The 27,997-nt window shown below is 49.0% G+C and overlaps 2 protein-coding genes across 3 annotated transcripts in view; both read right to left on the reverse strand.

The window, feature by feature from the left end:
• The window catches only part of CDCP2 (CUB domain containing protein 2), a 54,710-nt gene extending 44,726 nt beyond the window's left edge, over positions 1-9,984 (reverse strand). The window contains exon 1 of one of the 2 annotated variants that reach the window (XM_032137238.2): positions 9,903-9,984. The gene's annotated coding sequence lies outside the window, so the exon portion shown is untranslated. The remainder of the gene's footprint in view (positions 1-9,902) is intronic. The other variant, XM_032137235.2, reaches the window with a different exon arrangement.
• Positions 1-27,983, reverse strand: LOC116457784 (NADH-cytochrome b5 reductase-like). Its single transcript, XM_032137240.2, is given in 7 exon segments — positions 1-518; positions 4,845-5,048; positions 9,903-10,007; positions 13,405-13,492; positions 16,493-16,641; positions 20,566-20,862; positions 27,921-27,983. Coding segments are annotated over 6 exon segments (948 nt in total). The 5' UTR covers positions 20,764-20,862; positions 27,921-27,983; the 3' UTR covers positions 1-314.
• Positions 27,984-27,997: the final 14 nt, after the last annotated feature.

Raw genomic sequence — 27,997 nt, forward strand, 5'->3', positions numbered from 1 at the left:
CTACTCCTCCTGGGGCTCAGCCTGGACTTGGCTTCCTCTGAGGAGTCCTCCCTGACTCTCAGGCTGGTTGCTCACCTCCTCGGGGTCCCTACAGCCCGTCCTCCTTCCACATAGTAGGAGGCCAGGAGGAGTGATTAACCTCATGGGGCAGATGAGAAGTAGAGGTTCTGAGCAGTAAAGACACTTGCCCAAGGTCACCTGGCAAATGAGTAGCAGGACCAGGCCTGGACTCCATGTGTTCTGATTCCAGTCTGTGCTCCTTCCTGGGTCCCAGTAGCAGGCCCATGGCCCAGGCTTTGGAAGGGAGGCCAGGGCTAGAAGAGGAAATAGGAGTTCTCAGTGAGGCCTGTGCACAGCAAGCACCTGGCTATGTCTTTGGTGAACTCAGCCGAGCCACAGACCAGTGCGAATGGCTTTCTCCGACAGCAGCTGACCAGCTCTTTAATTAGGTCCTGGCCCAGGTGGCCAAAGTGAGTTTTCTCTTGGTAACTCCAGGGAAGCTCCTCTGAGGAGCTCTCCTGGGAAGACAAGAAAGGCCTGGGTGACTACAAGGGAGTGGGGGGTCCTTAGTGTTCACACAGCCAGCTCTTCTCTGTAAAATGAGGAAACCGAGGCAGAGGGTGTAGGAAGCCAACCTATATCCAGGCCCACCGTGGGCCAGGCACTTCCTCCTTATCCCCAAAACAAGCCTGTGGGAACTATCACCCTCCCACAACAGGAGAGACACAGGGAAGAGGGACTTCCCCGTGGCATACGATGAGGTGGGGGCAGCAGCAGGACCAGAACTCAAGTCCCACCATTTCTTGCTGCCTTCCAGCAGCCACACCTGTCACTGCGGGGGGAATGTTTTCTCCCCTGACTGTGGGTTTCCCAGAATCTTTCCAAGGTTAGCTATCATCATCACCCTCGGAGCATAACTTTTGCTCATTTCTTTTTTCAGTGAACATACTCGTTTAGCAGATATTTACCGAGTGCTTACTCTGTGCCAGGAACTGAGCTAGCCATTGGGGATATGGCAGCTGCTCAAAAGAGACAAGGGTCCTGGCTGCATACAACACAGATCCCAGGTCACAATGCCTTCATTGAGAAAGGCTAAGCTCGCATTCCAAGGCTGGACGGTGACCCCAGGGACCCAGGATCCTTCTCCCTGCCCTTCTAGCCTTAGCTGCAGCTTTCTTCCTCAGGGTCACAAAATGAAGCCTCTACTCCCAGGTGACTTGAAGGAATTTCTTCTATTTTTTTAAATGAACATTTTATTGGAGCACAACATATGTGTAGAGAAGTATACAAATCATTAAGTATACAGTTGGCCCTCTGTTTCCATGGGTTCCACATTTGTGGATTCAACCAACTGTGGATTGAAAATATTTTTTAAAAAACATTAAAAAATAACAATATAGCAATAGAAACACACACAAAAAATACAGTATAAGAGCTATTTACTCAACATTTACATTGTATTAGGTATTATAATTTAGAGATAATTTAAGGCACATGAGAGGATGTGCATAGGTTATATGCAAATGCCACACCATTTTATATCAAGGACTTGGGCATCCTCAGATTTTGCTATCTGCAGGGGGTCCTGGAGTCAATCCCCCACGAATACCAAGGGACAACTATATATAGTCTGAAGAATTTCAATGAAAAAACCATCCTACCAGCCCACAAAAAAACAAAATCCAGAACAGAGCCATCACTCTGCAGATCCTATGAGGGCAAGTTGCTAGTTCCTGGGGCTAGGCACAAGGACAGGATTGGTGGGGAGGGGAGCTCCACTGCCACTTTCCTGGCTGAGTGACTGTGACCTCTCAGGATCACGATTGTGAAGAGAGTATCCGCTATGGAAAGCCACTGTCCAGAGAGCCGTGGTGCTGGTGTAAGCCCTGGGAGAGGCCCTGTGAGGAAAGGCCTCTATTCTGAGGCCCACTCAAAGGGCCCTGGAGGCAGGTGCAGTGGCTCAAGCTTGTAATCCCAGCACTTTGGGAGGCTGAGGTGGCAGGATTGCTTGAGCCCAGGAGTTCAAGACCAGCCTGGGCAATGGGACAAAAGCTGGTCTACAAAAAATACAAAAATTAGCTAGGAGTGGTGCTATGTGCCTATAGTCCCAGTTGCTTGGGAGACTGAGGTAGGAGGATTATCTAAGCCCAGGGAGGTTGAGGCTTCAGTGAGTTATGATTGCACCACTGCACTCCAGCATGGGCAACAGAGTGATATCCTGTCTCAAAACAAAACAAATAGGGTCCCCTGGACCCCCACCTCACAGAGTCTGTGCTGATGAGGGGGATCCTCTCTGAAGATTTGGCATTTCCCATGCTCCCGCTATGGTCTGACCCACCAGATGGGGCCTTGGGGCCCACTGGCCTCACCTCCCCTTTTCCACTGCTCACTTCCCTCAGACCACTTAAGTTCAGCTCAGCCTATCCCACCATGCACCCTGAGATGCCCTGGGCCTGGCTGCTGGTGAGACGGGTAGGGGACCCCACAAACAGTGACGGTGCAGCAGGTGGGTGCTGTGAAAGAGAGCCAGGGTGGTGGCAGTAGAACCACCAAGGCCAGCCTGGGGGCTCTAGGAAAGCTTCCAGGATGGACTTCTACCTCAACAGGGATGTGAGGGGTACAGACGTGTGAGGTGAGGAAGAGAGAGCACTCCTGGCAGGCAGAATGGCGTGAGCAAAGGCCCAGAAGCCAGAAAAGCACAGCACACTTGCAACCACGGGCAGACCCCTGACATCAGGCCACAGCTCCTGGGGAGGGCGGGCTAGGAGATGAGGCCGCAGAGGGAGGCAGTTCCCAGGTGTGGACCTCATCCTGTGAGCAGTAGGGAGCCAGGGAAGGGCTAGAAAAGGGTGGTGGTGTGGTCAGATCTGCCCTTAGGACTGCAGGATGCAGGACAAATCAGCAGGAAGTGGCTGGTACAGGAAGACTCTTGAGGATGCTGCAGCTATGGCCCAGGCAGGGGAGGGAGCGCACTGAGTCAAGGGAGTGTGTACAGGCAGGAGCCACCAGTCACCCCCTTCACCTGCCACTGATGGCCAGCCCACTTGTCTGCTCAACCCCAGGCCCCTGGCACCACCCTGGCCCAGCCGGGGGCTAAAAATCTTCTATTGCTGGTGAACTTTAACTGAAATGCCACCTGCTGGGTAAAGCCATCCCTGACCCTGCCTGGCCTCTCTGCCCACCACTGGCATCCTGAACATCCTCACAGCACCTTGTGCTGTGCTGCCTTATTCCAAGGAGCACTAAGACCACAGCCCTTGAGCAGAACCTCCTGGGTTCATACTCCACTTACCACTAACCTGCTGAGTTACCCTGCGCAAGGTTCTTAACCATTCTGTGCCTCAGTTTCCACATCTGTACAAGGAGCATGATGGGAGTATAAGCCTCATAAGATTGTGGTGGAGATTAAATGAAATAAAGTGCTTAGAATGGTGCTGGCTACAGAGAATGTGCTGAATGAAGGGGAGTCCTTTTCAGCCGTCTCTGTGGCTGTCACCCATAGATAGGTGAGCAGCCAAAGGGCTGGGAGTGGGTCACCTTCACTGTTGTGTCTCTGACACCTGCCACATTCTCAGGTGACAGAGGAGGGAAAGCAAGGCTGGCCAGCAGCTTGGGGACCCTCTGCCAGGTGCTGCCTTCCTGCCCTCCTCCCAGCATCCTTGTCCAGGCTCTCAGGCAGGCTGCCCATGCTGCTGGGCAACATTGGCCCATCCCTTGCGCCCACCCCTCGGGCTGCACACTAGCCTTTGGCTCCACTCTCCTTCCTGGGGCACCTTCTGCTGCTATAAATGTTCACCACGCTCTCAATGTCATGCCACTGAGCATTCTGCCCCATGGACAGGCCTGCAGAACCCAGCCCCTGGGGAGCCCAGGGACCCTTATATTGGGACGGGAAATCCAATTTCCTCACCCTCCACACCCAGCTACAATATTGAGGATCAGATAAGTGTTTAGGGACTACATAAAGCTGCCTCATAGTGGGACCAGATGAGAAGGGCGCTCCACAGCACCGGGCAAGAAGGCTGACCCTGAGCACCAGGGAACACAGGGGGCCCAGCAGGAATCCCAACCCAGAGGGGACAGGAGGGAAAAGTGAAGCTACCAACCAGGGAAGGGCAGGCCATCAAAGGTAGCTGAGGGCCTGGCTTGAGATGAGGGGCAGACAATCCCCCGTGCTCTAACCTATGGGGGTGGCCCCAGAAGGGTTACCTGAGTGAGCAGAGGGGATATGGAGTCAGAGGGAGGAGGGGTCAGCAGGGAGAGTCGCTGCCAGCTATGGCGGGGTCCTCCTATGGAGGGACAAGCTGAGCTGGGAGGATACTAGTAAGCACAGGGAACTCAGATCAGTTGACTCCAGCAGTCACTAATGGAGTCCCTGTTCTGTGCCTGGCATTATGCTAAGCACTGAAGAGAGAGTGCTGAGGCAGACACGTGGTCTCCGCCTCAAGGAACATCACTCAGTCGGAGGGAGGTCTGCAGCCTGCCCTGCCCTCTACATCCAGGCCCCTGCCCATGTAACTGATGGTGCCAGAGGGCGATGGGAGGCAGCAAGGCATGGGGTGAGAGCCAGAGCTCGGCAACCAGACGGCTCTGGGCTCAAATCCTGGCCTCAGCCCCGTCCAGCAGCACGAGCCGGTGGGCAGCTTCACCCGCCGAATGGGCATCTCTTCATCTGTATAATGCACATGAGAACACCTGCCTTCCATACAGGTGGGTGCTCCACCAGTGGCAGGGATTATGACTACAGCGTCCATTGCCAAAAGAGGCTAGAGCTGGTCCTCGGGACAGGTGCAAAGGGACTGCAGAGTCTCAATCAAAAAAAGAAGTCACCACCCTGGGCTCACCTGGCTGAGTATAAAGAAGGTACGGACATTCCAGAAATGGACCTGCTCTTGGAGGAAGGTTTTCAGGTAGATGCTCTCAAAGGTCTCGAAGCAACTGACCAGAGTGACAAAAGTCTCGTCCTTCTCATTGTCTGTGATGCTCTGCAGGATGGGCACCATGGGGGCCAGGCCCGTGCCCGCAGCCAGCATGAGGAGCTCACCATACTGGGGAACAGAAGGGGTATGTATGACAGGTGGGTTGGGAGAGCCTTACCCTATCCCATCTACTATGGGGCTTTTCCTTGAGCTTCCTTCAACTGGATGGCAGTGCCCTTCTTTGGTGTCCAACCACCTATGTCCCCTCTCTACCTCCTCCAGAAAGCCGTCCTTGTCTGTGAAAGGCATGTGAGGTTTGGGTAATGGAGATGATGGGATATGGTGGCTGAAAGGGAACATAACAGTATAGCCCATCCTGTAAGTGGCCTGGTTGCCTACTAAAGCATTCCCACAAGGACTCTGCTTACACACTTCTACTGACAGGGAGCTCATCACCTCCCAAGGCATTTTGCTCTACTATAGGGCCAAATCCTTTGCCAGGGAGGTCTTTACAACTTACATTGAGCTGAAACCTGCTCCCATCAAAGCCTTGCCTGCTCCCAAGGCCATTCCAGCCCTGCCCTCTGGGCTGCTTCCTCTGCCCCAGGGGACCTCTGCAGAGATCTCAAGGGCCCACCTTGGACCTCTGAGCTTGCTCATCTCTAGGCTAAATGAAATAATATGCATAAGCATGTAGCACAGCACTGGCACAAAAGAGTCACTTGAAAAAGGTGAGTTCCTGGCCAGGAGCGGTGGCTCACACCTATAAACCTAGTACTTCGGGAGGCCAAGGTGGGTGGATCACTTAAGGTCAGGAGTTCGAGACCAACGTGGCAAAACTCCATCTCTAATAAAAATACAAAAATTAGCCAAGCGTGGTGGTGCACGCCTGTAGTCCCAGCTACTTGGGAGGCTGAGGCAGGAGAATTGCTTAAACCTGGGAGGCAGAGGTTGCAGTGAGTCGAGATCATGCCACTGCACTCCAGCCTGGGCAACAGAGCAAGACTCCATCTCAAAAAAACAAAAAACAAACAAACAAAAAAAACGGGTGAGTTCTCACCCCAAGAGGTCCCAGTTCCTTAAACTCCTCCTCACTGAATCTATTTCTGGACTCTAGGCCTCTTAAAGAGGGGTGACCCTCTGTAATCCCAGCACCTTGGGAGGCCAAGGCAGGCGGTTCACGAGGTCAGGAGATCGAGCCATCCTGGCTAACACGATGAAACCCCATCTCTACTAAAAATACAAAAAATTAGCCGGGCGTGGTGGCGGGCGCCTGTAGTCCCAGCTACTCAAGAGGCTGAGGCAGGAGAATGGCGTGAACCTGGGAGGCGGAGCTTACAGTGAGCCGAGATCGTGCCACTGCACTCCAGCCTGGGTGACAGTGCGAGACTCCATCTCAAAAAAAAAAAAAAAAAAAAAAGAGGGGTGACCCTTTTTAAGGTCAGTGCCTTAAAGTTTAGTACCTGAGTGATGCAGGGGTATTTACCACCCTCATTCTAGGGATTAGGCCTCTGGGTATAAATCCCCAACCATGTGATCTGGGCAAGCTCTTTCACCAATATGAGCCTCAGTGTCCTCACTGGTAAAAAAAAGAAAAGCACTTCCCCATAACAGCACCTATCTCAGAACTATTACCAGGATTAAATGAGATGAAGAAAAGTGCTTGGTTGGCTGGGTATGGTGGCTCATGCCTGTAATCTCAGCTACTCAAGACTGAGACAGGAGGATTGCTTGAGCCCAGGAGGTTGGGGCTGTAGTGAACCATGATCATGCCACTGCACTCCAGCTGGGCAAGAGTGAGACCCTGTCTCAAACAAAACAAAACAAAACAAAACAAAACAAAACAAAACAAAACAAACAAAAAAGAAAACTGCCTGGTGCAGATCCAATTAGATTCCTCGCCCTCCCTAAGCTGCTGAGACTCACGCCTGGCAGCTGTTGCTGTGTCTGTGCTCTCTCCAGCCTCCAGGCCTTCAGCTTGCCATGCTCCTCCGCCTCCTCCCATCCTAGCTCGGGCTATCCTTTGGAGGGCCTTTCCCAAACCGGGGCAGGGGAGGCTCCTTTCTTTGTGTTGCCACAGCTCCTTGTGAGTCCCTCTGAACCACACTGGCCACACTGTGCTGCTGTCACCTGTCTGTGTGTCTGATTCCCCCAGCAGACTGTGAGCTTCTGGAGAACAGGGGACTCATCTGACCCATCTCTGGGTCCCCAGAGTCCCCTGGCCCTGAGTGAACACTTGTGTCTGTTTATCGAATGAATGCACAGACAGATGCTAATATGTCAGTCCTTAGGGCTGATGTAATATCCATCTGTAATGAAGACAACTGCAGAGCAGCAAAACAGGGCCTGGAAGAGGGCAGGAGCTTCCCAGATGTCCTCGTGTGGTGAAACCAAGGCTTACTGAAATTTCAGTGACCGCATATTAAGGTGTGAGACACCATTTCTTTTTCCTCACCATCAGGCCCTACAGCCTCCCTAGCTAAGAAATCCAGGAGCTGGACACGGTGGCTTATGCCTATAATCCCAGCACTTTGGGAGGCTGAGGTGGGAGGATCACTTGAGCCAAGGAGTTTGAGACCAGCCTGGGTAACATGGTGAAATCCTGTGTCTACAAAAAAATACAAAACTTAGCTGGGTGTGGTGATACACGCCTGTAGTCCCAGCTACTTGGGAGGCTGAGGCAGCAAGATAGCTTGAGCTCAGTAAGTGGAGCTGTAGTGAGCTATGAGAGCACTCCAGCTTGGGCAACAGAGGGAGGGAAGGAGGACGGGAAGGCAGGAAGGCAGGAAGGTAGGAAATAAATGCAGGGCCTTTCAAGTATTCTGTGCATGTGAAGGAGCAGCCACAAGGCATTGGGAGGCTCCACCAGAAAAGGCGGTCGAGACAACGTTCATCTGTTATCCACTCTAGACAAGGAGGAAACACAAACGATTTCCATTCCCTGCTCTCAAGCATCTGGGGCACGCAGGGTCTAAAATGCAAGGCTAAGCATGGTTAGTACTAGAAGAATACTATGGAAGAGTATTAACACATGCATAGCACATATCTGTAGAATGGGGTTGGAGCACCCAAGAGCCGCTGTGAAGACTATGTGAGTTAGCACATAGCAAGTGCTAAGGTCTGAGCCTGGCACGCATGAGGGGCTACACGTGCTTGATATTATTATATATATATACTACACATGTGCATGCAGTGTGCATTTGTACATATACTCACGTGGAAGAGGATTTGGAAGGATATACACCAAGCCATAAGATGGGTGTGTCTGCGTAGATTGCCTGTGAGTGTTTTTTCTATTCTTTTTTTTTTTTTTTGTCTCTTTCCATCTGCTGATTTTTGGGTAATGAACATGTACTACATTTATAAAAGGAAAAAAACAATAAAAGCTTTTTTTTTTTTTTTTTTGAAACAGAGCTGCCATCCAGGCCAGAGTGCAGCGGCATGATCTCGGCTCATTGCAACCTCCGCCTTGTGGGTTCAAATGATTCTCATGCCTCGGCCTCCCAAGTGGCTGGGATTACAGGTGCGTGCCACCATGCCTGGCTAGTATTTTTTGTATTTTTAGTAGAGACAGGATTTTGCCATGTTGGCCAGGCTGGTCTCGAACTCCTGACCTCAGGTGATCCAACCGCCTTGGCCTCCCAAAGTGCTGGGATTACAGGCATGAGCCACTGCGCCCGGCCAACAAAAGCTATTTAAAAATTAAACAAAAAGAATGGAGAGGAAGGCATGATTTATACTTTTCCATTTGTTTTCATTTTGCTTTGTTTTCCTAATTGTAAAGTAATAGGTGTTCACTGTAAATGATTTAGAAAGCATAACGAAGAAAATAAAAATCACCCATAATTCCACCACCCAGAGCTGCTAACATTTCATTGCATTTTCTTTCATATTTTCTCTGTGCATTTTAACTTAATTTCCCAACCTCCTGTATATTCAGTTTTGTACCTAGTGTTTGTCACTTGATCTTACAGCATAAGTATTTAATATCATTTATGAACATAATTTTAAAATCCAGGATATTATTCTATCAAGTACCTGTAGCCTAATTTACCTAACTGTTCCCCTGCTGTTGGATATTCAGTTGTTTCCAATTTTCTGCTATTATAAATAAAGATGCAATGAATATACGCAAAAGAGCCAGCATTTTGATTCATTCTATAGGACAGACTTCCATAAGTGGAATTACTGGGGCCAAGGATTTGAAGACTCTGAAGACTCTTGGTACATACTGTCAAAATGCTTTCCAGATATGCACCAACTGATGAGAAATTACGAATTCTTCCTGGGAAAGTCGGGGAAGGGTTTAAAAATGCCAGGATGATGAGGAGAAGAGCCATCTGAGCTGGGAAGCAGGAAGCCATGGGGCATATTTAGTCATGTGACTGTACTGTGAAATTGGAAGGGCGTCTGAGGGTCAGAGGGCATAAGGGCTCCTAAACGCCAAGTATGTGAGTCTGATGTTCTAAGCAATGGCCGCCCTGGGTAGCTTTGGAGCTGGGCAGGCAGTTTCATTTGTAAGTGTCTATTCTGGCTGGGCGCGGTGGCTCACGCCTGTAACCCCAGCACTTTGGGAGGCTGAGGCGGGTGGATCACCTGAAGTCGGGAGTTCATGACCAGCCTGACCAACATGGAGAAACCCTGTATCTACTAAAAATACAAAATTAGCCGGGTGTGGTGGCGCATGCCTGTAATCTCAGCTACTTGGGAGGCTGAGGCAGGAGAATCGCTTGAACCTGGGAGGTGGAGGTTGCGGTGAGCCGAGATTGTGTCACTGCACTCCAGCCTGGGCAACAAGAGCGAAATTCAGTCTCTAAATAAATAAATAAGTGTCTACTCCATCTTCTCCCATGTCCAACCCCAAGGATACACCTGGGATTGTGTTTGAGCTCAGGGAGAACGGCACAGTGAGATGCTGTGGGTCAAAACATGAAAACCACAGGCAACAGGGATCTTCTGAAGATTTAAGGTGCTGGCACTGACCTGGTTTGGTTTATAGAAGAAATCTCCGAAAGGTCCTCGCCAGAAAGCTGTGTCTCCTACTCTCCAGGACTCAACATACCGGGACATCAGCCCCATCTGGTAGCACTGGAAGCAAACACAGGGAGACGTCAGTGGGACAGGTACATGCTGCCAACACAAACCAGATTAGCCATTACTGTGGAGCCCGTTCTGTATGCTAAGTGCTTCACATGTGTTATCTCATTTAATCGTCCTCCTCATCCCACAAAGTTGGTACAGCCATTCCCAATTTTCAGATGAGGCCCAGAAGCTTACACAGAAGGTAGACAGGAGGCTGGGATGAGAATCCATAGGACCTAAAGCCTTCAGCATAGAGGTCCCAAACCCAAATGCCCACAGGGACCATGCAGGTACCATAAATGAGTGAAGAACTGGATGATGATTAATGGCAATTAACACACAGTCTCAGCATCAGGGAGATAATAGGGAGTGATGGGGACTATGATAAATTGGTGAGCGAGTGCTCCTTCTAAGGAGGGAAGCCACTTTTCAGGTTTCAGTCCATAGTTTGTGGGGCCTAATTGGCCAGATCTATTGATTTCCCAAAAGAGGCACGAAATCCATATTTTTATTTAAAATCTCCCATTTTTGAAATGTCTGCAATTAATTCAAAATTTTAAAACTCTATGCTGGCCAATACCAAATACATTTGTGGGCTAGATTCAGGCCACCCATCTGCAGTCCCTGCATTATCCTACACCATCTCCTGGCTGGATGAAAAATGAAGGTTACAAGAGTGATTCCTCCATGGAGAGGGGAGTCTATATTGTCTGGGTGCCTGTCCACTCTGTGCCAGGCACCATGTTGAGGATGCAGGGAAGACAGCTAGATCTTAAGCTCCATGAAGGCAGCCAATGCCTGAACCATGGAAATAACTTAATAAATACCTGAATGAATGAATCAATCAATCAATCCAGATTCAGGCTCTCCCCTTAAGGTGCTTACAGTCTAGAAGGGACCTAAGTCTCGGACATATACAAGGTAGAGACCATCTAATGCCCACGAGAAGAATAAACTAGGAATAAACCTGAGAAGGCTGCAGTCACTTCCATGGATGGGATCAAGGATGACTCCCAAGGATGGGATCAAGGGATTAAGAGGGGAGGAAGCATTTAAGTTGGACTTTGAAAGATGGGCAAGCTAGAATTCACTGGGGATGGAAGCAGGGGTGCAGAGAGGACTCTGGACATCAGGTGTAGTATGGTCAGGGGTAGGACAATCTGGGTCATGTTTTGGGAAGAGCAAGTGAACATGGTAGGGTGAGGGTGACGGCGAAGCACTGGGAGACAGCACTGGAAGGGTGTTTGGAGGAAGATTATAGCCAGGCTTAACAGAGAGACAGGGCTTTGGTCCCCAGACCTGTTTTTAAGCACCCATGGCCATCTCCGATATCATCCCTGACTTCCTTGGGCACCAACTGCACAAGGCAAGGGAAGTCCCTGGCTCAACGGGAAGGGGTCTAGAAGGAAAGGTGTGGTTTTTCTTCTGCCTTGCTGGAGGCTGTCTCCATGCACGCTTTGTTTTCTGGCCCCTGTCTAGGGGGAGGCATGACCCCAGCTGTGGCCTTGACAGCTCCCAAGTAGAAGGGAAGGATTCTTCCATGTTGTCTTTAGTACCCTGGTATGGTTTGGCTGTGTCCCCATCCAAATCTCATCTTGAATTCCCATGTGTTGTGGGAGGGACCCAGTGGGAGGTAATTGAATCATGGGGACAGGTCTTTCCCATGCTGTTATTGTGATAGTGAATAAGTCTCATGAGATCTGATGGTTTTACAATGAAGAGATTCCCTGCACAAGCTCTCTTCTTGTCTGCTGCCATGTGAGATGTGCCTTTCACCTTCTGCCATGATTGTGAGGTCTCCCCAGCCATGTGGAACTGTGAGTCCATTAAACCCCTTTCTTTCATAAATTGCCCATTCTCAGGTATGTCCTTATCAGCAGCATGAAAACAGACTAATACATACCCACACAGAGCCTGGCACACAGTAAATGCTTAATACACACTTGTTAAACAGAACTGACACTGAACTTCTGTCCTTCCATTTGGATCATATTACCTAAGGGGCCTTGAGACAAATGATGTCATCTTTCTGAGCTTCAGTTTCTTCATCTGTAAAATGGGAATAATACGATCTACTCTATAGGGTGGTTATGAGGTTGAAATGAGATAATTAGAATAAAGAGACAGAGGCAGTACCTGGTGCCCAGAAGGTGTCTGAGAAATGGGAGCTTCTCCTTCCCTTCTACTTGGGAGGGTCAAACGATAAGCCCTGCCTGCCTTCCCAATTTGCAAAGACATTTCTGGCTCTTCCTAGCCGGTCGCTTAGAGATAATTAAGCATCTCTCTAAAGATAAGCTTTCTAGTAAACGAAGGAGAAAATCAGCCTTGCAGCTGGGAGAGATCCAGCTGCCCTGAAGGACTGTCTCCAGGCTTATGCTTTCCACAGAAACACACCCCAACAAGCAGCGTGGGGAAGCAGGCCATTTGGAGAGGATTTGTGGAATCTCCCAGACAAACAGTTGTGTGAAGAAGGAATCCCATCCAAGCTTATGTGTGGAGGAATAAACACTCGGGCTCAGATGGCAGGTAGGAAGGTGGGAGCTGGAGGCAGAGCTGAGGTCTCTGTGTCAGGGGGCAGGACTCACCTACTAGCAGCACTTCTTACTAGCTATGGGGCCTTGGGGCCTCTGGGGGACTCAGTTTACTTATCAATGCAATACAGATAATAAGTCATGTCTTATAGATTAAGGATGTGAACATTATTCTTAAATATTCGTAATGATTCCATTTGGGAAATGATGATCTAGAGCTTGTATTAGGTTGACCCACATGAAGATGATGTTTCTTTAAGTCAAAAAAGTTAGAATATCGGCAATTACATGTAGCTCAACCTAATTATTCTTTCAATTGGGCCTCCACAACTTCTTATATATTTGTTGCCTATTCCTTGGGCCTCCAGGGTGTTTTGCATCCAACCTACTTTATTCATCTCATCTCTACCAATTCCTCCATTCACCCCGCCTTCTCCATCAGCACCCTCTCCTCCTGGCTCTCAGGCTGGGTATAGTTCCTAGAAGACTTGTTCTATTTCACCCCTCCCAACCTTTGGTTAACCATCCCCTCGGCCTAGAATGCCATTTATGGCCACTGCCAATTTGTACTCCTTCTTCAAGGTCCAACTCAAATGCCCCTGGTCCTGCCTACCTCCCCTGAGAGGTGATGTTAGGTTAGTCCTGTCTATAAGCTCCTCCATGTCCTACCTCTTGCCTAATCCTCTCAGACTGCATCCTGCTGCTTGGCATGCCTTCCTTCTGTTCCAGGACAAAGGACTTACTTCCCCAATTGCCTTTGTCCATGTTGTTCCCAGCATTGAGTTTCCTTCCCACATTTTCCCTTTAGCTCTCCACTCTTAGACACATAGCTTCTCCACGGCATCTTAGAGCATCCTCGAGGGTCAACTCACCTTAATTAACACTTCAAAGTATCCTTCTGCGTTGGCAGGGCTGATGGGCGTATAGGCTCTCTGAATTTCTAAGTCATCTACTATCCCTCTGGGAAAGAGAAGCGTGCAGTCAGTCAGCCAGTCATTCAACAAACCCTTATAAGGCTGGGTACGGTGGCTCATGTCTGTAATCCCCACACTTTGGGAGGCCGAGGTGGGCTGATCACTTGAGGTCAGGAGTTTGAGACCAGCCTGGACAACATAGTGAAACCCTGTCTCTACCAAAAAATACAAAAATTTAGCTGGGTGTGGTGGCTCACGCCTGTAGTCTCAGCTACCTGGGAGGCTGAGTCACATGAATCACTTGAACCCAGGAGGTGGAGGTTTCAGTGAGCTGAGATCATGCTACTGCACTCCAGCCTGGGCAACAGAGCAAGACTCTGTCTTAAACAAACAAACAAACAATTGCAAATCCTTATGAGGTACCTCCTCTGCCAGGTTGGTGAAAATAAAGGTCCTCACTGAGAGGCAGGCAAGATGCAACAGAAAAAAAAGAGTACTGGGCTCATCCACTGCCACGTGCTGGCTGTGAGATCCCAGTAGATCATCTCATCCCCCGTGGCCCCTTTTGTAAAGTGGGGACAGCTATCTGCATTCCAGTTGGGTGGCTCCTCTGGGACTACAGATGGGAGAGTGCTTCAAAAAGTGCACTGAGGATGTGAGTTGTTTTGGAGACATGACTGTCATTTTTCCTGACCTCTTCTCGACCACAGAGTGATAAAGATAAAAACAACTGCTAACATTTATTAAACACTTACTAGCACCTGACAGAAGCATTAGGACTGGAAGGATCCTCAAAGGGCCCTAGTCTAAAGCCCTATCTCATGCATGAATGCTCTCCATGTTACCAAAAACAGGGTCAGGATAACCACTATGAGTCACAGTAATAGCTATGGTGTATTAAATGCATACATGTATCAAGCATTTAATATGCATTATCTCATTTAACTCAAACAACAACCCAAATGAAGAATCCAATGCTTAGAGAAGGGAAGTCACTTGCACAGCTCAAATTCAATCACAGCTCTAACTTCAGAGCTGGGTTCCTCACCACTGTTCTTCAGAGCTTCCCAGAAGCTTCCCTAAGCAGTCTTCTCTCAAGTCCCACTATGTACAAAACTTTCTTCTTTGAGGTATGCCAAGATTAAAAAGGCCCTGTCTCAATGCACCAAAAGCATGAGGGGCTGGACAGAAATATTTAATAAATGCATATGAGGCTGGGCGTGGTGGCTCACGTCTGTAATCCCAGCACTTTGGGAGGCTGAGGTGGGTGGATCACGAGGTCAAGAGATCAAGACCATCCTGGCCAGCATGGTGAAACCCCATCTATACTGAAAATACAAAAATTAGCTGGGCATGGTGGTACATGCCTGTAGTCCCAGTTACTTGGGAGACTGAGGCAGGAGAATTGCTTGAACCTGGGAGGCAGAGGTTGCAGTGAGCTGAGATCATGCCACTGGCACTCCAACCTGGGTGACAGAGCAAGACTCCGTCTCAAAATAAATAAATATATAAATGCATATGAAACAAATGGGGACATAAGGAACAGAGCATGGCTTGGCTGCAGAGCACTATGATGCCCGCTGCAACAGAGGTAAAACTGATATGTTTTAGAGGGAGCATGCAGTCTCCTCTGGGAGCCTAGGAAATCTCCTGGAGGTGGGTGCTGCAGGATAGGCCAGCCACTGACAAGGGCAAATCGGGACAGGAAGGGTGGTGGGAATGGGGCGTGGTGCAGGAGGCTGAGACCAGGGCAGGGGTGGGTTGGCAAAGGGAGAAGAACATGGTGGGAAAGCGAGCTGGGGCCTTGGGTTAGAACATCATCATGGAGGCAATGTGGTACCTCAGATACCTTCTGGGGTGCCACATTGCCTCCATGCTGCACCCCAGAGTGACATGGTCAGATATGTGTGTTAGGGATGTCACCGCAGGGACAGAGAGTGTGAAGGAGGGGAGCCAGCCTGGAGGCAGGGAGTTCTGGGCATTCTGGTTCATGGATGGAAGGATGCCTGGGGCTGTGACCTGCCCTGTGGCCCCTCCCGCCCACTGGGATAGTGAACTTCTAGGACTGCTGGCCAGGTCACAGGCCAGAAGGAGCTGGACACAAACACCAGGGGCCAGTGTGAAGCAAGTGGCCAGAGTCTGAGCAGCAGTAAGTGCTCTTCTGGTTTCCACCTTCTCCTCTGGCCGCACCTTGCTTCCTTTGCTGGCTCCTCCTCCTCTTGCCAATACCGTAGATGCTGGTGTTTCCAGGGTTTGGTCCTATGCATCTTTCTCTTTCCATGCACACGTTTTCCCAAATGCCACTCAGGTATGTGCCAATGACTCCCAAACCCATGCCTGCAGCTCAGATCTCTCTATTGAGCCTCAGATTCACAGAGCCAACAGCCTGGCAGACAGCTCTACCTGGACATCCCAAAGGGTCTTGTCTCTGGGCAGACAGGGGTGGGGACTGGGGTAGGAGTAGAGTGCCTAAGTAGGCTGGGAGGAAGTAGGAACCTCAGAGGAGTGGTAAAGAGCGTAACTCAGGAGCCAGGCTGTCTGGGTTTAAATCCTAGCTCCGTGACTTACTAGCTATGTAGTGCTGGGCAAGCCCTTTATTCTCAATTCTATCAACTGGTACTAATCATATTAGGTTCATACCATAAGCTCTAAAGCCAGACTGCTTGCCTTCAAATCCTGGCTCCAACATTTCCTAACTGTGTGACCTTGGCAAGTTTCTGGACCTCTCTTACTTCAGTTTCCTCTGGGGAATAACTGCACCTACCACACGGGATTTTGTGAGGGTTAAATGATTTCACACCTATAAGCACACAGAACTGTGCCTTGGATAGTAAATGCTATTAAAGTGATTGTGTTGTTATTATTTATTATGAAAATGCATTATCTAGTTCAATCCCAAGAACGCTCTGAGTCATGTGTCACTATGTCTATCTTGAAGATGACAAATGGAGGCTTAAGGGAGAGTATGCTAGTTGCTCAAGGCCAGCAGCTAGCAAATAGCAAAGCAGGGCTGTGAAGCTTTGGTCCTCCCGCTACCTGAGTGTACTATAGGATGAGGTGCTGGCCGGGCTGCAGGCCAAGCTGGCTGTTCCCGGGTAGAGCAAACCGGACACAGTAGGTGTCCTTAGTGAGTCTGTCCATGGCACTGATGCAGAAGGCCACAAAGGTCTCTGGGTTCAGCTTGGAGGGGCAGCTCTGCAACAGGAAGAGATCCAACAGCTAGAGGCCGGGGCTCCACAGACACACAGGCATCCATAGCATCCTTCCCACTGTCCCCAAGGAGAGGCTGTCTTGGCTCGGGAAGTTTCCTGTAAACTGGACACTAGCCTCACCTTACTTCCCTTTCAAAATCGGATCCAAGAATGCCAGAGCGCTTTCCTTTGAGCCTATCCTGCCTTAAGCCTTCCATGGCTCCCCTCAGCTGCAGGGTAAAGTGCGGGCTCCTTCCTTAGCTGGCCACTCAAGGGCCCTGTGGACGACCCTCACGCCTCATTTTATCTCCCAGGCATCTGATGCCAGACTTTTCTTCATCCTCCCAAGAACACCCTGCTGCCTCCTACTTCTGAGTCTTTATGTGCTCAAGCAGTGTCCTCTTATCCAGAACATTCATCTCCAATGTGTAAAAGACATACCCATTCTTCAAACCTGCTAAAATCCAGATTTGCATAATGTATAAGTTGATGGGACCTCAGAATATCTAACCCAATATCCGTGTATTACATATGTGGAAACTGAGGCCTGAGTTGAGTCATGCTGGCTTATTTGTCCACAGTCACACTGTAGACAAAGATTCAAATTCATGTCTACGTCTCAGCCCACTGCCTTTAACATTCCACCCCAACCTGCATCTCCTCCAGGAAGCCTTCTCTGAATGCTGTGACTCACAGATCTTTCTCTCCTATAAAATACTCCATTTACTCCTGGGACCCCTCAATCCCAGCTTAGGGCCTGGCACCATGTGTTCCTGCAGCACCAACTCTGGAACCCCAGTTACCCATGGTAGTGCTGACAGTATCACTGAACAGACAGAAATTCTCGGGCTTGGCATTCAAGGCCTTGTCTCCACTGTGCCCCTTCTCACACCCCCCATCCAGGATGACCTCTTCATCATCAGCCAGAGCACCTGGGTACCCTCTGGCACAGCTGCCTGGTGCTTTGGAAAGAACACTGGACTGGGAGTCGAGAGAACTGGGTTTAGCCCCAGCTCAGCTGCTGCCTCCCTGGGGGGCCTTCAGCATATCATTTGATTCTCTGGGTCTCAGTTTCCTAGTCTATAAAAAGGACCACTAATCCCTGATAACTTTATAGGGTTATCATGAGGGTCAGATGAGATACAATGTAAAAAGCATTTTATAAAATTTAAGTTACCATGGAAACGTAAAATCTTTTCCTATTATTATTGCTTCATTAAAAGTTAAAAAACATTGGAATATGCTATTTTATAGGACTGATGAAATGTTTGTGTTTGTTTGCTTCCATCTGTTTGCAAATTTTTTTTTTTTTTTTTTGAGACAGAGTCTCACTCTGTTGCCCAGGCTGGAGTGCAGTGGTGTGATCTCGGCTCACTACAACCTCCGCCTCCCGGATTCAAATGATTCTTGTGCCTCAGCCTCCCGGGTAGCTGGGATTACAAACGTGTGCCACGACACCCAGCTAATTTTTGTACTTTTAGTAGTGATGGGGTTTCACCATGTTGGCCAGGCTGGTCTTGAACTCCTGAGCTTAGGTGATCCACCTGCCTCGGCCTCCCAAAGTGCTGGGATTACAGGCGTAAGCCACCGTGCCCGGCCAAGTAACCCTGTGATTCTTTGTCCCCCTTCCATAAGCTGAGTTTTTTCAGCCCTGGTACCCTGGCATCTTTATTACCAACCTCCTTGTGCCTAGCGCACAGGATATGGTACTTAGTAGATCTGGGAGAAACACATTCATTCATCCACAAATATTTAATGAGTGCCAACTGTAATGCCAGGAACTACTCAAGGTGCTGAGGATAGAACAGTGAGAAAGACAGAGGCCCCTTCTCTTCCAGAACTGATATTTTGGCAAGAAGATGGACAATATACACATAAAAGAGTACATCTAGATGGTGTCTGGTAGTCCTGAGTTACGAAGAGAAATGAAATTTGGGCAGAGATCAGAAAGAAGTGAAGGGGTGAGCCACGTGGAGATGGAGGGAAGTGAGAAGAAAGAAACAGAGGTTGTCATGAACATTCCCCAGTCACTGACAGAAGCCAGAGCACTCTAGTCCCCATCACCACCTTCCAGTGGCAGAAATACAAGGAGACACTAAATATAAAGTCATGCATGCCTGTAATCCCAGCAGGCACTTTGGGAGGCCAAGATGGGAGGTTCGCTTAAGCCCAGGAGTTTGAGCCCAGCCTGGGCAATATTGGAAGACCCCATCTCTATCTTTATAAAAAGCAAAAAAAAGGCCAGGTACAGTGGCTCACACCTATAATCCCACTACTCTGAGAGGCTGAGGCAGGCGGATCAGTTGAGGTCAGGAGTTCGAGACCAACGTGGTAAAACCCCATCTCTGCTAAAAATGCAAAAAAAAAAAAAATTAGCGGGGCGTGGTGGTAGGCACCTGTAATCCCAGGTACTCAGGAGGCTGAGACAGGAGAATTGCTTGAACTTGGGAGGCAGAGGTTTCAGTGAGCTGAGATCATGCCACTGTACTCCAGCCTGGGTGACGGAGTGAGACTCTGCCTCTATAATAATAATAATAATAATAATAATAATAATAATAATAATAATGTCATGTTGTTTTGGGGTTCAGAGAAACAACTGCAAGGCCAGGCGTGGTGGCTCACGCCTCTAATCCCAGCACTTTGGGAGGCCGAGGCAGGTGGATCACCTAAGGTCAGGAGTTCGAGACCAGCCTGGCCAACATGGTGAAACTCCATCTCTATTAAAAATATAAAATTAGTCAGGTGTGGTGGCACATGCCTATAATCCCAGCTACTTAGGAGGCTGAGGCAGGAGAATCGCTTGAACCTGGGAGGCGGAGGTTGCAGTGAACCAAGATTGCACTCCAGCCTGGGCAAGAAGAGCAAAACTCCATCTGAAAAAAAAAAAAAAGGAAAAGAAAAGAAAAGAAAAACAACTGCATTTGTTCAGGATGTATGATCTATAGCTTAAGAACAACACGTGTAAAAATGACTAAGCTTTGGTCTAGTTTGAGCCCCAAGAATGGGGAATGGTTGGTCGAAAAGTGATGATTGCCAGGCAAGGTGGCTCACGCCTGTAATCCCATCACTTTCGGAGGCTGAGGCGGGAGGATCACTTGAGACCAAGAGTTCAAGACCAGCCCTGGCAACATAGTGAGATTCCATCTCTACAAAAAAGAAAAAAAAAGTGATGACGATGCCAAATGGCATCGAGAGAGGTAGAAATGGGAGACACCTCTACTCCACATTAGTCAGGAGGGACACAGAAAATGGGAAGACTGTTCAGATGCGGGAAACCAAGACAGGGACAGATTCAAAACAAAACCTATGCACAGTGTCAGAAGGAATAGGTCCTCAGTTTCCCTACCTGTGTTATACAGGGGGTGAAGTCCAGTGTTCTGACATCTGTAACTGTGAACCCTTCCAAACATTACAATAAAGGGCTAAACTGCTTAGTCCAGACTATGAAGTCCCGGAGGAGTTAAGGAGGAAAAAGTCAGTAAGGGCCAGAGAAGAAATATCAGCCCTAACATCCTTTATTTACCCAGAATAAACTATACCTAGTTTAGTCCATAAGGACAAGGACGAGGACTGCGTCTGTCATGCTCACTCCCAAATCCTCACTATCTCACAGGGCCTGGTATATAATAGGTACTCAATAAAAATAGTTAAGTGAAATGGATGTCAAGCTCTGTGCTACACATCACAAACATTCAGCCTCATTTTACAGATGGGGAAACTAAGGCTTAAACTTTGCCTCAAATCACACAGCTGCTAATAAGTTTGCTTCAGGGCTGGGCTTTGAGCCTAGATCTGTTTGCTTCTGTTATGCATACTCTTTTCTTCTGCTGTACAGTCAGGGAAGGCTTCCTAGAGGTGTGCTTTGCAGGGCCAAGGCAAGTAGATTCTGTTGCCCTGGTTGCTCATGTCGAGAAGCAGCCTCCCTCACCTGTGACTCTGGCCCACGCAGCAGGCTCCTGTCCTTGCTGGCTCGGGCTGCCTCCCACCTTGCCAGGTCTCGGTGACAGAGGTCAAACACACAGGGCGAGCAGCCACTGCCGCAGCACTGGGAGGGCAAGGGTTCCGTGGGCCGCAGTTGCAGCCAGGCTTCCTCAGTGTCGTCGTCCTCCTCCCTCTCAGCCATCATCAATGGGGCTTGGCCAGCCTAGAAGGAACAACTGGGTGCTCTTCCAGAACAGGCCAGGCTCTATGAGACCACGGGTGCAGGCCCTGCTCCTTGGCCAGCCTGGGAGAGGGAAAACATGGGGGTTATTCTCTGGTCTCCTCTATTCCTCACATTCTCCAAAGCCTGCAGGTGCCAGGCTCTGTGCAAGCACTGGGGATGGAGAAGGATCAGCCAAGGAGTCTGCTGTCTGGTGGGGAGCATTAACCACTTACTATCATTGGTTTTAGAAGGGCAATCCCTCATGTTAAGTGAATCTTTCTTTACTAGAGGAAAGGGTTTGGCTTCAGGAAACCTGGTTCTACTACTCATGAGCTCTATGACTTCAGGAAGGTTTAGCAGGGTGGGACCCCCTTGAGCACAGGAGGGTGTCTTATTCTTTTTGTATTCTATCACCAAGCATAGCTTGGCATATGGAAGAAAGGACACAACAATCAGAACTGGTAACCAAGGTTTCCTGATCTGTTCCTGTGCTCTGAGTGCCAGCTAACACTTTACACAGAAAAGTCTCATTGAATTTTAAAAGATATATTTTTTTTGTTTTGTTTTTCTGAGATGAGGTCTCACTTTGTTGCCCAGGCTGGAGAGCAGTGGCATGATCACAGCTCACTGCAGCTTCAACCTCCTGGGCTCAAGCAATCCACCTGCCTCAGTCTCCTGAGTAGCTGGGACTACAGGTGTGCACCACCATACCTGGCTAATTTTTTTTTCTTACTTTTTGTAGAGACAGGGTCTCACTGTTTTGCCAGTCTGGTCTCGAACTCCTGGCCTTAAGTGATGTTCTCATCTCAGTCTCCCAAAGTGCTGAGATTACAGGCATGAGCCACCATGTCTGGACTTAAAATGTTTTAAATGATAAAGTAAAATACATACCTACAATTATAAAAAATTAATTAAAAATATAAAAGAACACCTGTGTTACTACTACTCAGTCAAGTAAAAAGAACCTTGCCAGCATTCCAGAAGCCACCCGTGTCCCTTCCTGATAATTGCACTTCCCCTAGGTTACCATAATCTGACTTTTGTGATAATTATTTCCTTTTTCCCCTAGTTTTGCCACCTTTGTTTGCAATCCTAACCACTACAGTTCAGCTTTGCCCAGAGTTTCATACAGCTTCTAAAATGGTGGCAACCAGGGTTTTAACTCTGGCATGTCTGGTTTCAAAACATATCGTTCTTCAATCGCAGGAAACAGAAGAAGATTGTGATGGTCCAGGTGAGATGATACGAGGACTTAGACCTGCAGCTTCAGGCAGGATGAGAAGGCAGGGGTCAATGAGAGAAATACTCAAGAGGAAATTAACAGAACACTGAGACTGACTAGATGTGAGGGAGTGTGGGGGGACAGAGGGGTAGTAGGGACATCCAAGCCCTTGGATCTGGCTTGGGTTTTGGGTACACAGAAGGCTCAAGAAGAAGTTGAGTTTTAAGGGAAAGAAGAAGAGAGTTTGGTTTGAGGTATGCTGAGTGCCTGTGAAGCATCCAAGTGCAAAATCCAGTTGTGAGTTGGATTAAACAGGTCTAGATATGAGTCTGGAGATGGAGGGACAGTGAAGAGAGAAAAACAGGTGCAGGTGAAGGCCTGCCTGGCTTCACTCCCTCCTGTGAGCACTCCATGCACTTGGTCCATCCCTGCTCATAAAAGGTGCTCAATAAACACTTTTCTTTCTTCCTTTCCTTTTTCTTTTTCTTTTCTTTCCTTCTCTTTTTTTTTTTTTTTTTTTTGAGACAGAGTCTCACTCTGTTGCCCAGGTTGCCAGGTAGGAGTACAGTAGCATGATCTTGACTCACTGCAACCTCTGCCTCCTGGGCTCAAGTGATTCTCCTGCCTCAGCCACCCAAGTAGCTGGGACAACAGGCACCCAACACAATGCCTGGCTAGGTTTTGTATTTTGAGTAGAGACAGGGTTTCACCATGTTGCCCAGGCTGGTCTTGAACTCTTGACATCAGGTGATCTGCCCACCTTGGTCTCCCAAAGTGTTGGGATTACAAGAGTGAGCCACCGCACCCAGCCAATAAACACTTTTCAAATGAATGAGTCTCTCTCTGCCTTACAGCATTCAAACTGCTACATGTTTATGTGTCTCTCTTCTTTGAAACAGTTCTACTTGAGGGCAGAGTCCTGCTTCTCATTTAATAATGAAATGGCACAGGGGCTAATTTTTTTTTTTTTTTTTTTTTTTTTTTTTTTTTGAGACAGAGTCTCACTCCGATACCCAGGCTGGAGTGCAGTGGCACGATCTTGGCTTACCGCAACCTCCACCTCCCAGGTTCAAACGATTCTCCTGCCTCAGCCTCCCGAGTAGCTGGGATTACAGGTATGCATCACCATGCCCAGCTAATTTTTGTATTTTTTTTGTAGAGATGGGGTTTCGCCATGTTGGCCAGGCTGGTCTCAAACTCCTGGTGTCAAGTGATCTGACTGCCTCGGCCTCCCAAAGTGTTGGGATGACAGGCATGAGCCAATGTGCCCAGCCACAGTGGCTATTCTTAAATGTGTATAATATGAAAGAAGGGAAGGAAGAAAGGAGCTCAATTTCAGGGCTATTGGTTAAACATAGTCTGAAAGACAAATCAGTGAGGTGATTTGGCTATGAATTATTTATTTATTTATTTTGGAGATAGGGTCTCACTCTGTCGCCCAGGCTGGAGTGCAGTGGCATGATCATGGCTCACCGCAGCCTCAACCTCCCGGGCTCAAGCGATCCTCCTGCCTCAGCCTAGAGTAGCTGGGACTACAGGCATGTGCCACCACAGCCAACTAATTTATTTTTTGTAGCGATGGGGTCTCACTGTGCTGCTCAGGCTGGTCTCAAATCCCTGGGCTAAAGCAATCCTCCTGCCTCGGCCTCTCAAAGTGCTGGCATTGCAGTGTGAGCCATTGTGCCCAGTCTGAATTATTTTGAAATGTTGCTGTGAGGGCAGTTTGGGATTTATCAGGGTTTTCCACACTTACATGTAGACTCCACAGTTTTTATGGAAATCTCACCTGCAAGCTAACTACTCATTTAAAATTCCACAGGCAGGCTGGGCATGGTGGCTCAGACCTGTAATCCCAGCACTTTCAGAGGCCAAGGCAGGAGGATTGCTTGAGGCCAGGAGTCCAAGTCCAGTCTAGGCAACATAGCAAGACCCTGTCTCTAAAACAACAAAGTATAATTCCATAGGCAAATCAAAGTAAAAGAGAGTGTTCGCCTTGGCCAGGCGCAGTGGCTCACGCCTATAATCCCTGCACTTTGGGAGGCGAAGGCGGACAGATCACTTGAGGTCAGGAGTTTGAGACCAGCCTGGCCAAAATGATGAAACCCCGTCTCTACTAAAAATATAAAAAATTAGTCAGGCATAGTGGCAGGCACCTGTAGTCCCAGCTACTCAGGTGGCTGAGATGGAAGAATCGCTTGAACCTGGGAGGCGGAGGTTGCGGTGAGCTGAGATTGTGCCACTGCACTCCAACCTGGGCAACAGGCGCAAAACTCCATCTCGAAAAAAAAGAGAGCCGGGCGCGGTGGCTCACGCTTGTAATCCCAGCACTTTGAGAGGCCGAGGCGGGTGGATCACGAGGTCAGGAGATCGAGACCACGGTGAAACCCCGTCTCTACTAAAAAATACGAAAAATTAGCCGGGCCTGGTGGTGGGCACCTGTAGTCCCAGCTACTCAGAGAGGCTGAGGCAGGAGAATGGCGTGAACCCGGGAGGCGGAGCTTGCAGTGAGCCGAGATTGCGCCACTGCACTCCAGCCTGGGCGACAGAGCGAGACTCCGTCTCAAAAAAAAAAAAAAAAGAGAGAGTGCGTTCCTTCCTCTCAGTACTAAGAGCAGAGCTGAGAAGAAGTCTGATGCTGCAGAGCATTATTTGATGTAAACATCATGCCTCTAAAACGCAACTACCTCTGAGAGCTCCCAGCATTTGATTTCTTCCCATTCGTTCCTGCCACAAACACTTACTAGGCAGGGGCTGCCGCATGAGGTGCTCTAGGATACAGAGGTGAAAAACACTCATCCTGCCCTGATGGGAGAGTCATTCACTAAACAGATGATAACCATTATAAAAGATGCCACTAACTGAGGCAGAGTCTATGCCAAGTGCTCTGCATGCCTCACTCAATCCTCCCAACAGCCATATGTAGGTAGGTCATGCTCCTCCTCATTGTATAGAGGAGAAAACTGAGGCCTAGGTCAGGAAGCCAGAAGTATGAAGGCCAGTTTGCACACCTGGGTCTCTTTGGCCTCCAGACTGGCGCTTTTTCTCACTAGGCTTCCAAAGGGCAGGGAAGGGGTACCTTCATCTCCAATTCCTAGCACCTGCACTGGGCTGGCACAGAGCAGGGACCCTATGACCAAACTGTCATTGAATTTTATGGGCACTCTGGGGCCTCCAAAGGACACTAATTTCACTCAGGCATAAAGTGCTAGGATCAAAGTGTGGGCCAAGTCTGTGAGGGGGCAGAGAAGGAGACCACCAAGTCTGCCAAAGGGCAGGGAAGTCCCATTTCTGGGTTCCCAATCACTCCCCAGGAGTCCATATGTGTAAGATCTTTTCCTGCTTCCCACCCTCATTTATACTGGAGCTTCTTGTGGTCCCATAGTATGTAATTCCAGTCTCTCCCTAACATCAGCCATCAGCGCATCTGCCACTAGTCCCCTGCTTAGCAACCTTTAACAGCTCCTGTTGACTACTGGATAGAATCCAATCTCCTTGCCTGGTGTCCAAAGCTCTTCCTGATCAGACCTTATCCAAATTATCTTACCACTTACTGTTGCTGGTTTTAGAAGGGCAGTGTTAAATGAATCCTTCTTTCACAGAAGAGTTTGGCTTCAGGAAACTTACTACTGCTCATGAGCTCTATGACTTTAGGAGAGTTTAGCAGGCCGGGACCCCCTTGAGGTCAAGGATGGTGTCTTAGGCTGGGCGCAGTGGCTCATGCCTGTAATCCCAGCACTTTGGGAGGCCGATGCAGGCGGATCACCTGAGGTCAGGTGTTCGAGACCAGCCTGGCCAACATGGTGAAACCCCATCTCTACTAAAAATACAAAAATTTGCTGGGCATGGTGGTGCGTGCCTATAATCCCAGCTACCCAGGAGGCTGAAGCAGGAGGATCGCTAGAAACCGGGAGGCAGAGGCTGCAGTGAGCTGAGATTGCACCACTTCCCTCCAGCCTGGGTGACAGAGTGAGACTCTGTCTCAAAAAAAAAAAAAAAAAAAAAAAAAAAAAAGGATGGTATCTTATTCTTTCTGTATTCTACCACCAAGCACAGCCTGGCATATGGAAGGTTCCCTATGACTGCTCATTCAGTTTACAGATACGATCTACGAGCTAGGTGTTGGGAGGCAACAGAGGTAAACAGGTCATTGTTCCTACCTTCACAGAGCCTCATAGACTACACGGTGTTACATCAACCCAATTCATTTTTATTGCATGCTATGGACCAGGTATGCATTATGAGTGAATGAGGTCTGGTCCCCTCTTTATGCTGATTTCTTTTTTGTTTTTGTTTCTTTTTGAGACGGAGTCTTGCTCTGTTGCCCAGGCTGGAGTGCAGTGGTGCGATCTCGGCTCACTGCCAGCTCTGCCTCCCGGGTTCACGCCATTCTCCTGCCTCAGCCTCCCGAGTAGCTGGGACTACAGGCGCCCGCCACCACGCCCAGCTAATTTTTTGTATTTTTAGTAGAGACGGGGTTTCACCGTGTTAGCCATGATGGTCTGATCTCCTGACCTCGTGATCTGCCTGCCTTGGCCTCCCAAAGTGCTGGGATTATAGGGGTGAGCCACCATGCCCGGTCTTTTTTTTTTTTTTTTTTTGAGACAGGGTCTTGCTGTGTTGCCCAGGTTGGAGTGCAGTGGTAGGATCACAGCTCACTGCAGACTTGATCTCCGAGGCCCCAGTGATCCTCCCATCTCAGCCTCCTGAGCACCTAGATCTATAGGTGCGTGCCATCACGCCTGGCTAATTTTTTTTATTATTTGTAGAGAGGTCTCACCATGCTGCCCAGGCTGATCTCAAACTCCTGGCCTCAAGTGGCCCCTCCCATCTAGGTCTCCCAAAGTGTTGGGATTACAGGTGTGAACGATGACTGTAGGACTTCCCCACGTTTTAACAGTCTCACTTTCTCTGCTATTTTGGAAATTAGCAGAAAAGTTGGCCACGTCAGTCATGAATTTTAAAGAGCTGGTTCATGCATCCTCTGAGCTCTATCTTTTCAGTTCAAGAGGCACCACCTTTAATCCAGGCCTTGACACATGTTGCCTCAGGCTGGATGACTTTTCCCACCCCGCAGGCCTTGGTTTTAAAGGTCACCTCCCTACAGAGGCCCTCCCTGAACCTTCCCCTCCTCATTCTCTATAAGGCACTCTATTGGTTTCTATTATACGCGCATTCACTAAACATATTTACTATGCGCCAGGCACTGTTCTCAGTGCTGGGGATATAGCAGTGAAGAAACAGAAATCCTTGCACTCACTGAGCTCATATCTTAGGGTGAGAAACAGTTATTAAGCAAGGTCAAGACGGAAAACAGATGGTACGATAGTGTGAAATGCTAAAGAGAAAAATGACTACGGAAAAGGGATAGGAAGTGTGTGTATCGCAGTTGACTTATTTGTTCGCGTTGTTTACCTGCGTTCTGTCTGCATCTTCCACTAAGTAAGCTCTACATCTCCCATCTGTCTTATTTACCAATGCCAACCGGGGCTCAGCGCAGCGCCTGACACACAGCAGGCAGCTGATAAGACAGGTGTTGAGCAAGGAGCAAAGGTGCATCTCCAAAGCTCTGTCCTTGCTTCTAGGAGGCGAATTGGGAAATCCAGAGGGAAAGGAAAGGCGAGGAAAGTGGCTCGCTTTTGGCGCTGGGGAAGAGGTGTACAGTGAGCAGTCACGCTCAGAGCTGGCTTGGGGGACACTCTCACGCTCAGGAGAGGGACAGCGCGACAGAGGCGCTCGCAGCAGCACGCTGTACAGGTGCGCCAGCTTAGGCATTTCTATCCCTATTTTTACAGCGAGGGACACTGGGCCTCAGAAGGGGAAGTGCCTTCCCAAGCTCCAACTGCTCATAAGCAGTCAACCTTGTCTACGTCCAGGTCTGAAGTCCTGGAGCGATTCTCGACCCACCAGGACCACTCACCTACTCGCCTGCGCTTCCCCTCTCGTGAGGATTTTCCAGGTTCCTCCCAGTCTCTGGGTAGGCGGGGCGCGCTTAGC

This window comes from Hylobates moloch, unplaced genomic scaffold (genome assembly GCF_009828535.3).
Source record: "Hylobates moloch isolate HMO894 unplaced genomic scaffold, HMol_V3 SCAFFOLD_18, whole genome shotgun sequence".
NCBI classification, from domain to species: Eukaryota; Metazoa; Chordata; class Mammalia; order Primates; family Hylobatidae; genus Hylobates; species Hylobates moloch.